Below are 13,852 nucleotides of genomic sequence, written 5' to 3' on the forward strand. Positions count from 1 at the left end.
TTGACCTCACTTTTTACGTCCTGAGTACGCTGTAAAAATTTCAGCGTGGTATCTTTTTTCGTTTTTGAGTTATCGTGTTGGCAGACAGACGGACAGACAGACAGACAGACGGGCAGTCGGACAGACAACCGAAAATGGACTAATTAGGTGATTTTATAAACCCCTATACCAAATTTTTGTTCATAGCATTAATATTTTTAAGCGTTACAAACTTGGGACTAAACTTAGTATACCTTGCATATTACATATATGCATGGTATAATAAAATAATATACTGGAAGGTTGGCCGCCATACTATTAGTAAAAAGCGACAACAGTTGCATAATTCTCATGTTTACTTATTTAATGAAGTTAAATGATTTCGATATTAAGTCGAACTTCATAAATATTAAAAAAATATAATTATACAGTTTGATTTTTTCATACTAAATGGTAATTTGTACGTTTTTAAATAAAACATGGGGGTGATATTTAATAATAATACTCATCGAATGACGTCATCGAAAATAATTTTTTTTTTTATTCACTTACATATGCAATCTGCATTGTAATTTAAATTGACTTAATTATCATTAATTATAATATTTGAAACTTCGAAGTAAACCTGACACGTTGAAATATTAATTGACCCTTTAAAAATCTAAATCTTCTATATTAAGAATTAGATGTTATATAGAAGTGAATAACGTGTTAAATTAGCGGATTATGCATTTTGTAAAGAGATATAAAGAGAAACATCAAGTAGAGATGATTTTCATAAATGACAATTCGAAAATTATAAATTAATGTTTGACGGATTAAATAAAACCTGTAACAAATTTTTACTTTATTATATTATAAATATAATAAAATATTGCGATCGAAAAAAATATCGATATCGGGATTTCAACGGAAATGCACGTTTTGAGGGTCCCTGATTCCAAAAAACTGTTTTTTTTAAAAATGTTGCGTCCGTCTGTATATCGGTATGTCTGTAACCAAGCTGGAGCCTTCAATTTTCAACCGATTTTTCTCAAACTCGGTACATAGGTTCAGTTTGGTCATAATTCCAGGAAGATTTTTCATTTTTTCCCTAGGCCTTTTTTCAAGAGTACTTCCCTCTAGGCCAAAACAGGATTTTTGGGGGTTTTCTCAAAAACGGCTCTAACGATTTCGATTAAACTTTGCACAAGGCTAGACCTAAACGTGTTCCTAAGATTGGTATAAGCCACATATCCGGGAAAATTCGAGAAGGCCCACACCCTAGGGAAAACCTTTCCAAATACAGGAATATGGGATTTTCTAGGGAGAGGCTGAAGGGACAGCTGTGAAACTTCGTATCAGGGTTTATATAAACAAGGTATTAAAATGTCGTTTTAAGTAACTTTTGTATCTTGGTAATCTTTGCTTAACCTCACCCTTACCAAACTACATCCTTCTAAATATTATATTAAATTCAATAAATACCTAAGCCTGTTCCTCATTATTGTATTATCTCTTACGGAAGTAAATCCATTATTAATATCAGATGAAGCTTCTTTTAATAATTTTTCCTTGATTTTAAACAATTCTTACAATTGGCTGCTTTCAATAAAAATATTACAAGAATAATATATCAATTATATAATATAATAAAGTCTTGTCCGATGTTTCGGACCGTTTATTCTTTTTGAACAATGGGTTTCCCCATTGATGAGTTTTCCCAATCAATAGCAATCACACACAATTAAATATACAAACACTAAATTCATTATTTTCGGGAGTAAAACTAATAACTTTCTATAAAAAAAACTCATTTGTGTATTTACATCTTTATTTATTTCATATAAAATGATAAATAATAGCAAAACCAATTTTTAAAGTATTTTTGTTAAAACAAAAGAAACTTCCTGAGAGAATATCCAGTCATTAAAATACAGAATTCCACAAACCATAGAAAATATTCATAAATTACATAAGAAAGAATAATAATAAATTGAAAATGAGAAAAAAAATAACCATTTTATTTCCAACCATGTTTTATCTAAAATCGACTTTTAATAAACTTAAAAACGGTTTAATTATTTAAATGAATAGTATAATTTTTTATGTTTTTTGTGTGTCTTTTTTTCAACTTAATTAACGTTTGGCAGTCCATTATTAATAACTAATGACATTACAAGAAACTTTTTAAATTATCATAAATTTATTATGAAAAATAATGCCTTTATACAAATGAATATATTAAGGTTGTTCGATAGATTAAAAAATATGGCAGTTTTTACTGGTAACTCAAATATTATATTAGAGTAGGATAAATTTTAAAATGATTTATTTGGTACAATATATTTGGCACAATACTAAACAACCTCTTTTAAATAATTACTTTATAAATGGATTGCTGAGTGCAATAATGGAGGATGTAATAATGGTGCATGTAAAATGGGTGCATGGTATAATGGTGCAGAGTGTAATAATGGTGCAGCATGCAATACTGGTGCATGGTATGTTGTTAATGGTGCATGCAAAATAGTTGGTGCTGCGTGGATTATGGGTGAATGTCTAATTGAAACACTTGAATATGATGTAGCAAGTCGAGCTGGTAAAATTGGTGCAGCTATTGGTGCATGAAGAATGGGTGCAGCAATTGGTGCATGAATTAATGGTGCATGTAATACAGACGCACCGAATAATCCACGTTTTGTTTTTGGTGTCTCTTTTATTGGTTCAGCTACTTGTTGTTGAATATTTTGTGTTTCTTTTGTTTCATTTTCATTTTGTACTGGTAGACTTGCGCATGTTGAGAATGCAACAGCAAAGCATACGGAGATAATCTGTAATAGAAGGAAAAACTAATTGTTTATCTTATTATCAATTTATTTTTCGGCTTGATTTCAATTATTCTGGCTTTTTTTCTACAAATTTATTTAAATCGAGCCTAAATATTTCAATTGAATAATTCCAACTCAAATTTTCTATTTAACTATATCGTGCATAAACATGATCGGAAATGCTCGATTAAAAAATAGGATAATAGATTCAGGCAGGGTTTGGAACGATAAGTTGCTCATTTCAAATTGTGAGCACTGGGTCCTGGATTTATGAAATGTACATTAAAATTATCTATCTTATAAGCCGTTAAAGTTTAGAGGAGTTAAAAAATATACGAAACGAATTTATGCATAACAACAAATAGACCCTGAGCACATATTGAATCAAAAATTCAGCAATTCTTTGTAATAGCTCCCTTGCTAAATTTATTAAAAGTTTGATAATGACGAAATTTTCTTGTTTTACTCGAGTGTTGCATAAATGGAAATCGATTATTTTTCAAGTTTTCTGTGGTATGTTAATAGAAATTTATTGACAACACAATACACAAAAAGAAACGATAACTTGCTCTCAAAAAAATTGCAAATTCTTCAACTTTTCAAAATAATGGACAAACCTTCTGTCCATTCTGTCCAAAATTGAAAAACTGGAGACACGATTAAAAACTAAATTTTCTTTATAGTTATTACAGCTTTTCATATCACTCTATTTAACAATTTATTACAAAAGTAATGTGTATATAAAACGTATAAAAGAATTCCAACAGGAAAAATTAAAATCATCTTTAAAATTAAGATAAAAATATAAAGGATGTAAGTATTATATAATACAAAAAGATCTAAGAAATTGAAGTAAAAAGGATACAATAATTTATTATTAGAAAGAATTTAATACCGACTGACTATAGATTTTCTTCGAATATCGATAAAAATAGATATCTATTAGAGAGACTCTCCCTACTGGAAAATGTTTGTAATCTAGGCATTATTTAATTATGTAACCTGAGAAAAATAAATTTAGTATTATCATTACAAAATAGTGCTAATAACCGCAGCCAACTCGGCTGTTGATCCACTAAAAATAAAAAGAATTTAAATCACTTTTAAACGCATTATTAAACGTCTTACATTTTAATGAACGTTAAGAAGACCTCAAACAATATCAAAATTATTGCAGATATAGTTACTTTTTATACTGAAGAACAAGACTTTTCTAAGGGGAAAATTTTAAAATTTCGAAAGAGTGCGCATACAAATATTTGTATACCTCCATGATTAAGCTTTTCTGGACTAAATTGCAATAAATGTTCTAAAAATTTAACAATTGCCCTTATGAAGAAGTTTAATTTGAAATTCCGATCAAATTGTAAAATAAATTTTGCGCAGTAACTATTATTTTGGCATAGTTAAAATTTAAACTATTCTTGCAATAATTACGAGTAAAAAAGAACATTTCATTCTCGCTGTTTAATTTGATTTAAATCGAGTCTAAGAACAAAATCTTTAATAAAAATTTTTTTTTTAATATATCCACATTAAAAACGAATTTTTGGCATGCTTTGAAAGTTTAGTCACACTATATTGGTTCACTGGTTATCAAATGTCCACGATTTTTTTAACCTTTGATATGAACCTTATTTCGAAGTTTTTCGAAAATGAGTATTTTTATAAAATTTTTTGTAGTCACTAACAGTAGAAATATCGCGCAAATTCTGGAGTTACTGTTTACTTTAGGACTATTCAACCAATTTGAGAAAATTTTTCTATTTTCATTCGAATTAAAATATTTATAAACATTTTTATAAAAATCCTAAAATAAATAATAAAAATTAATGCTTTTGTAAAATCTTTTTGAATTGATAAGAAAAAAATGGAAAAAGTATGTTGTACCCAACATACTTTGGAATCAAGACGGAAACGACTTCAAATTATATCCTCTTATATTTTTTTTTACATTAAAAATAGAACACAAAAGAAAACACGTGGATTATATAACAAACTAATAATTATATTGGATGAGATAATTAAAAAGAAAATTATAAATAATTTCACTTACGAAGAATTTCTTCATGTTCGTAACAAACAAAGAACTGAATAATGTAATGTAAAGAATTAATAATAATAGTGAACGATTTAAGTTACAATATGATTTAATTATCTATTCTCATCCATTTATATATAAAAATCAACTCCAATCGTAATTCTGGTTTATTTATGTTGGGATAACAACTAAACTAGTTTTTTTTTCCTGTAAACAATCTACAATAACAAAGCATATAGGTATATATAATATAGTATAGTATAGGATAGTCTTATGTCTTATCTGTTATAGATATTATATGAATTATATATCAAATTGGTCGAACAAAGATTTTCAATCTACCGATTTAGCTATGGTAAAATTATAACAACACGCTTTTTATTGCAATATGAATTTGATTTGATCTTCCATATCTTGGTATTTTCTATCGAATTTCGAAATTAAGGTATTCTCAAAGTTTTTTGTAATCGGATAAAAACTATTTTTAACCGACTTCAATCTAAAACGGAGGAGGTTATCAATTCGACTGTATTTTTTTTATGTTTGTTACCTCAGAATTTTCGACTGGATGAACCGATTTTGATGATTCCTTAACTTTTTGAAAACTGGTGCTTTCCGTGTGGTCCCATTTCATTTTGGTCCAGTTCTGACAACGGCATCTATGAGAAAATCATAAAAGTGTTAAATGTTCACTAAGTATGCATGATAAGAGGGCGAATAACTCAATATCACGCCAACTGATTTCGGTGATTCTTTTTTAGTGACAAATTAGTTAGTGTACTTCAGAATCACTAAAAATATATTAAGCGATTTTAGAGATTTCTTTTTTAGAAATTACGTGATAAATTCAAGGTGGTTGGAGACACAACGAGACAAAGTGCGAAGAAGGTGGGCAAAAAGATGAAATTTTGCGTGGCCTACCTTGTGAATACTCCCTTGCAAAGTTCAATTCGTTTCACTTTAAAAGCGAATTTTTTATTCTCAGCAATATCTTTTATTCTTATTTTATCGTATATATAAAAGTTATAGATTCAACTCCTTAAGATCGATAAGAAATTAAAATTTTTTCGACTAGTGCTATTTGAGTGCATATGAAAAGCATCTCACGCTTTAATAAGTTCACGTTATAATTAAAATTTAAAATTATTTTGCATTGCTTTGTTCAAATTTCAATAAGTGAGTTTGATTTATTAGTTACCTACTTTAAACCATAATTTTTATCTTATACTTTGTTAGCCAACGGAATCTTTGAACGTGCTTTTCTACCATTTCAGAACGTTGGGTTAAATTGAAACTTCACACACTTATCAGGGACCGATGACAATACAATAATTTACCATTTATTTTACCAGCATGTCCTATTATCCTGATCAGGATCTTCAGGATTAACGAATAACTTAACAATCTTTGATGGTGGAAGTGCAGATAACATTCCATAATATTAATAGATTAAAATTTAAAAATACGCTTATGTAGGTAGCAAGCTGAACTAAAAAGTAGAAAATAAATAATAGTTTTAAAAAAACTATAAAACAAAAATAGCAAATAATTTCTATCATTTAAAAAAAAATAAAAAATAAAAAAAATTAGTGATTAAACAAACGTTCATAAAATTTTTTTATATTGGAAATATTTCTAGTAATTAGCAAAAACATAAATATAATGGAATCAATACTTGGTTTACACACCCATTACTTAATACTGTTCATTCTTGCCTCTATGTACAAACTGCAGTAGCACAAGACATCTGATTTAAGGTTCAAAATTATGGTAAGATTTGGGTTTCTTAACAACAAGGTTTTAGCAACTGTTTATCATAGAATTTGATAAAATTAAACGAAAATAAATTATTAAAGTTTTGAAAACACATTTATTTCATAGCACACCGCGCCTAGCCATTCACTAGCAGAACCGGAAATATGAAAGAAACATAATTGTTAATAAAATACTGCTACGTTGTTTGTCATTTCTTAGACAAAAAATGGTACACTAAAGTGATACATCCTACGTTATTTTACACATTTCAAGAAACTTCGAAAAACTTGATGTTCCTTATAATAGTGTTGCAAGCGTAGATAGAACTTAAAATCTTATAAAGATTCAAATAAATATAATTGAAGATCCTTTGGAGTATATTAAACAATCAGAATTGTAATCGACTTATTTTTTTGGCTTTAATTAATTATTTTGTTCCAGAGACGTTAAATAATGTTTTAATATTCTTAACATCTGGTTTGTGATTAAAATATGTATCAATATTTAAATATATATATCAATATTTTTTATGAATTATAAATTTTAAAAATGGCCTCATTAAAAAGTTTAAACTATCCCCTTTAAAACGGTGATTAACTTTTTTTTTATCCGTTAAAAAAAGCCGAACTTTTTTTAAGCTGTAAAGTTAACTGCAGAAAATGTAAATAAGAGAATATTACGTTTGCTTGAATGAATAAAAAACGCTCTTAAAATTGGCATATCTCGGTCCGTTTTGAAGCTAGAAAGTCGAAATGACTATAAAGAACGAAAATGTGCACGATTACTTCAACTTCAACTAATATTTATATACCTTTTTTGTATTTGCCGGATATTTTTCTTGTAATTTGTAAAAAACGGATTTTTTAAGCCCCCAAAAAAGGGAATTAGGACTTCTCTGAGTAGTCTATTTTCCGGTAGAAAGTTTCTACAACCTAAAGAAAACTGCAGACTTTTTTTCATTTGAAATATTTAATTTTATTGTACTATCTCGTATAACGTCTTGGAAAATTGAGATATTTCATACTGATTAATTTGTATATGGATGTCATGTTTACATCAGATTTTTTTAAACTATTTTTCTTAAGTAATTCAATTTATATATCATTCCTTTATTACATATAATATAATTGTTAATAAAGCGATACTTACGTCCGATTTTAATCAACATTATATGGATATTTTCATTGAAATTCATTCAATGTTCAGCGTTCTTTCTGTTATGTAAACATTTTTCCGGTTTTTCGATTTGTTTTAGTATTTAGTAGGCGTGTGGACGTGTAACTAAACATTTTACCTAATAGTGAAATATGTAAATTTGTATAATGGAAAAATTATTTTTTTCTTTCTTTTACGAATACCTAAATAAATTTAATATTTTTTTGGTTTTGTTTGTTTTTATTTTTAACCTATCATAAAAATAGGAAAGTTCTGTTTTTCCTCCGTATATTTGTGCGTGACATGTATACCAAAATTTGCACTATATTGATGATTCTTTCAACAGAGTGATTTTTTGAAAAGTTTCCTTTCTTTATCAAAAAACGATAAAATACGGGTCTTCTGGTTTTCCGGGGGGATGCCGAAAATATTTCTCATTTTATTTTTCGATGATGCCTGCCGAGTGAAATAAGGGTCAACTTCGTTTTCTTTTACTTCATACTTTTAGTAGCTTAGAGTTTTTTTACTTCATACTTTTAGTAGCATATTCTGGTTTTTTGCCAGGAAAAGCAACTTTTGTCTGAAAAAGTTAGCATGGGGAAAGTTTATAACCAACAAATTTACAAAATAAAATTTGTTGTATAAATTCTTATCAGGAAAACAATTAATTTTTTCTTTTAAAACAATTATTCCTACATTTTTAGCCTATAAAAACGTAAAATCAGGTTCGAGAAGACCTTGATTTTAAAGAAGATACATATTTTAGCGATTTCGATAATCCAATCAGTATTTTTGAAAAAATTAGCTAGAAATCGATTATATAATCGATTCTTCGGACCCCGTTTCGTAAGAAATTATTAGTTCTACTCATTCAGCCGAAGTATATCTCTGGCTACTTGATTTAGATAAAGATAAAATTAATCAGGGTAGTTGACAAAAATAGTTAAGGGCTTTACGTTTAGGAATTGTAAATATGAAATATGAAAAAAAAAATGGGATTATTAGTTAAAAATTAACACTTCAGGATAGGCATAATTCGGATAAAGTTATTACAGATCCTTCTTATTACCAAAACTTAATTCAATCACCGAAGAGTGCACATTTCCAATGCTTAATTCATTAACTTAACCAATGTGAAATATCAACTTTTCAGAAACAATACAAATGTTTATGATTCTTTTATTTTGTGAGTTTGACATCTTAGCGATAAATAGAATGTTCTTGCGAGAAATATTCCAAAACTTTCTTTCGGGAAAAACAAGAATCAAATTATTATAAAGTACAAAATAAAGAAAAAGGATATTGAAAAAAATTAAAGACCGACAAGCACAAACCGTAGAAAACAATTATAAAATGGATACTTCTTTGAATAAAGTAATTACTTTTTGAAGTCGACGGTTATAAATAAGCTGACTAAAGATACAATACTTTATAATTTAATTATTTATGTAAGGAAATTATTGATAAAAGTACTAACTTATTTTAAAATATTTTTAACCGACTTCAAACAAAAACGGAGGAGGTTATCAATTCGACTGTATTTTTTTTTTTTTTTTTTTTTGTTACCTTAGAACTTTTGACTGGGTGAACCGATTTTGATGATTCTTTATCTGTTTGAAAGCTGGTGCTTCCCGTTTGGTTCCATTTCATTTTGGTACAGTTCTGACAACGGTATCTATGAGAAAACCATAAAAGTCTTAAATTTGCATTAAGTATGCACGACAAGAGGACGAATAACTCAATATCACTTCGATGATTCTTTTTTTAGTGACAAGTTAGTGAGTGTACTTCAGATTCACTAAAAATCACAAAATAAAAAAAACTTTTAACAAAAAGAAAACCGACTTCAAAAGGAAAATTTTTCCAAAATATATTAAAATGCACTAAAAAGTAAAAAAAAAAAAACGATAATATAATGTAGTTAAATTCTTATTATTTTTAGAGTCGGTGTCAGCCAAGGAAACAACTCTGACAGAACAGTTTTCTACATGAGCTTGGCTGACACCGACTCCAAAAATAACAAGAATTTAACTACATTATATTATCGTTATTTTTTTACTTTTTAGTGCATTTTAATATATTTTGGAAAAATTTTCCTTTTGAAGGCGGTTTTCTTTTTGTTAAAAGTTTTTTTTATTTACTTTTGTGTGCCGTTATTTGAAGCCGATTTTGATTTATTTTAAATTGTATTTATAGTAATTAATTTTGCTTGAGTTTTTTATTAGTTTTTTAATCAATAAATAATAATTTCTTTCTAATATAATATTTAATCGATTAATATCAAAAACAAACAAGGATCTAATATTTTAACGCGTAGCAAGCACAATTTGTCAAGTATTCGATGTAAAACAGCAAACGTGTAACTAAATTTTATTTTTATTTTAGTTTTAGGACCATCTTGTGTAACCTAAAGTGCCTATCAATAATTTTCGATCCGTTTTTCCGAAGTTCTTTTTTTTCTTAAATTCATTCAATTATTATGTAGGTTTTAATGTCACGGTTTTGCTTGATATTATTGTGAAGTCATACTTCATCATTTTTCGAAGAAAACATTTTATACAAGAATACCAAAAAGGTAAATAAAGAGAATTTGTAAGGGGTCAATTAAATATATAGTTCATGTATAAATTTATTAAATTTATTTTTATGTTTTATATAAATTGATGCAATATTTATGAACAGTTACGTGCAAAAGTGAAGAAAAATCGATCAAGTGCAAGTATACGATCTTGTAATGCTTCATAGATTCATGTGTACATATTTTATGGCAATGCAAAAATTATCATTAAATTATTTTTTAAGGAAACAAATTTATTTTTTTGAAAAAACTAATCAAGTTAATTTTTTGGTAAGTCAGCATAGCATAAAAATTCTCCGTTATTTAACCCCGAAAATGGGGTACGGCTCAGAATGGGTTGGAATTGATATAATATTTTGAGATACCTTAAAATTTACTCTTATCGATAGAGCACAAAATGCACTCCCATAAAAAACTGCAGCGTAACATGATACTATAAATCGTGTTATCTCGGAAATTTATCGCCCCCTCGAAGTCGTTTCGTATCCGAAAGTAATTCTTCTTCCAATTCGAATAAGATCTTTGTAATAAGTGTCTGGAAATTTGTATTCTTGTCCCCAGATTTTAACTTGCTTCCCCGACCTTAATTCGATCTACCCTATTTTCTAGTGAATTTATTTCTAGTGAATACTATTGTAATTTTTTCAAGAATCCAGAATTATTTAAATAAAATAGTCGCCATTATTGTGCAATTAACGCTTACGCCAGTTTCATAAATTATCTTGTAATGCTTCGTAGATTCATGAGTACATATTTTATGGCAATGCAAAAATTACTTTGTTAAATTTAGTATTGGTTGAGTTGCTTTTTATTATTCATGAAAGTAATATAAACTACTTTTTGGCCAGAAAAAATATCCAATTCCTACGAAATGCTTATTTTATTCATAACATGAATTTTGAAAATAAATCATACTTTATACTTTTTGAGTTTTTGAAAATTACTTCTCCCTCTGCTTGTTACAAAGCCACGAGTAACTGGCGTAAGCGCTAATTGCACAATAATGGCGACGTGTTCTTCCAAGAACTATTTTATTTAAATATTTTTGGATTCTTGAAAAAAATTTGTTTCCTTTGTCAAACTATTGGTACGATATGCTAAAAAATAAAAATTCAACAACAATTGTTATTTATTATACATTCCTTTGCCTAGTTTACGAAATCATATGACTTTTTAAGAAATTTAATTGGATAATATATTATTTAAATAAAAAACTTATTTCAAGAAAAACAGTGTCAAATTGATTCTTAATTAACAAGCCTCTATATCTCTTAAAGTAATTTGTATGGAAATAAGGGAAATTAAATCGTTTGAAAATAGGCGCTACTTATAATTAAAATGAAATAACTAGATAACGTGCCTTCATTGCAAATAAGATAAATTTTAACCCATTGAATTATTAATTAATCTAAGTTTTCTAATGCTCAGTCAATCATCAGAATCTAAATATAAATTATCAAATGTAAATTTGAATATCCTAATAATAGAAATGATATAAACAACTGAAACATTTTCAAAATAGTTTATATTACACAATACTGATATAAAATATCAGAAATGATATGTTAAGTCAGAAAAGACAGAAAAGAATGATATCTTAGAGAATTAGAAAAACAATATAGTTTTGTAAATGCACCCATTTATGAGACGCATTTCCACTGGCTAGTCAGATATTCATACATTTTTTGAAATCGGTACACTATCTGACTTTGTCTTTGAATCAAACGGACATCAGCAAGGCTATCGAACTGGCTGAAACTGCCAAACAGATTTTGATTGAATGAAGAAGAAACGATGGAGAAGAGTTTAGAAAAATGTTCCAACACCTGCAATATCAGTATCTGCGATGAATACGACAATTTCTGGAGATCGATAGCCTCCCTCAATATACATCGCAGTGTACAGATTGATGCGCAACTTTTAGAAGTTTATCCCTGTATTTCTTGAATTAACTCATTTAAAAATAGTAACTGAATACCACATTTTGACCTAATAAAAGCTTCTCTTACTCGAATTTGTTTTTATTGACTTTATGATGACCAAAAGTTTGAACTCCTCCCTTGTATAATTCCTGCAAACGGGCCTGCCATGAACACTTTTCGCTGAACATTTGTAAAAATATAAGTCTCATCTAAATATCAGGCTACGGTGTAAGCAGGCTTACACCGTCTCTTAGACTATGGTTTTAGAATATTAAAGGAAACAAAAATTTTTTGGGAGCACAACTAGTACTCTTATCAAATCATCAATCCAATTTATCCACTCATGGTAACACATATTGCTTGACGAAAAAATATCTAACATATTTTTAAAAAAACGCTGATTTTGTAAAGGATTCGTTGATAAAAATGCAAATTTTGTTACAATGCATACATTAACACGGAAACAAATCATTTTACATATATAATTAATTACAACTTAATAACTATAATTTAACGCATAAATATTTTTATTTAGATAAATATATATTTATAAGAATTTAATTAATAATTATGTGAACTAAATACAATTAATTACAATTAATCAGATATTGATCAACAGAATATCAGATTAAATACAGAATAATTCATTAAATAAGATAACATTCAAACTAGTCGCAGAAACGAAGCAATGATGTTCGAAAAATTTTAACAGTAAGTTCCAGTTTCAGCATTTGATTCGTTAGAGTGTCAGGAAATTGTGTGGCCTAAATTGATTTATAAGAAATTAAAAATATGTAATTTGCATAAGTAATATGCATAATATAATTGCATTTTAATTTATCCGTAAATATTCAAAATTCACAATTCGGTTATTATTGTTGAAAATGATTCCAAACTTGTTACTCGGTAGTTTTTGTGGTCGATGAACACGCTATAATTGATCTCCGAGGTTCCCGGCACCACGTATCTGGTGCCCGATTCTGTCGTCGTATAAGCCTCTATCTATATCAAGTATCTCAGTAAATGAAAATTTATAAAAATGTTCAATGATTTATTGTAATACTTACAATAAATAAATAATCCTGTATATTATGATTATAAATATATTCAATATACATATTTATTTATGATGTTTACATAAAAATTCCTTGTTTTCTTTGATTTCACTTTGTCTCGTAATGTAAATTAAATATAGAAAAAAGAATTAATTGAAATTCATTTCTTTACTTTTATTTTATTACATAATCTATTCTCATCAAAAGATATTAAAGAAATATTTTAAAACATAAAATTTCAAACAGTGGTTTGTATTTTTCATCGAATCATCAAAATCATCGTATTGAAATGTCACATATAGTTCCGGAACATCGTAAGGTCCTCTTAATTACAAATCACCATAAATTCTTTAAATTAAATCGTCATGAGTAAAATAATTACCCATTCTTTGGCAATACAAATTTTATAAACTTGCCATTTTTAAGTGGTTCAAGAACTGACAAAAAACTGAATTTAAAAGAATTAATTGTTGAAATACCATGTATAGTCAGTGTTGATTTCTTTATCACATTACACATACAAACATGTGACACATACATAACTGATAATCAAGTAT

General features: G+C 27.6%; 1 protein-coding gene across 1 annotated transcript; it reads right to left on the reverse strand.

Annotated features, from left to right (window-relative positions):
* Positions 1 to 2,345: 2,345 nt before the first annotated feature.
* LOC123292616 lies at positions 2,346 to 4,062 on the reverse strand. Its single transcript, XM_044873329.1, has 2 exons — positions 4,057 to 4,062; positions 2,346 to 2,792 (listed from the first exon to the last, which is right to left on the reverse strand). The coding sequence occupies exons 1-2, from the start codon at positions 4,060 to 4,062 to the stop codon at positions 2,346 to 2,348; spliced, it is 453 nt and encodes a 150-aa protein (XP_044729264.1).
* Between the last annotated feature and the right edge of the window lie 9,790 nt (positions 4,063 to 13,852).

This window comes from Chrysoperla carnea, chromosome 2 (genome assembly GCF_905475395.1).
Source record: "Chrysoperla carnea chromosome 2, inChrCarn1.1, whole genome shotgun sequence".
NCBI classification, from domain to species: Eukaryota; Metazoa; Arthropoda; class Insecta; order Neuroptera; family Chrysopidae; genus Chrysoperla; species Chrysoperla carnea.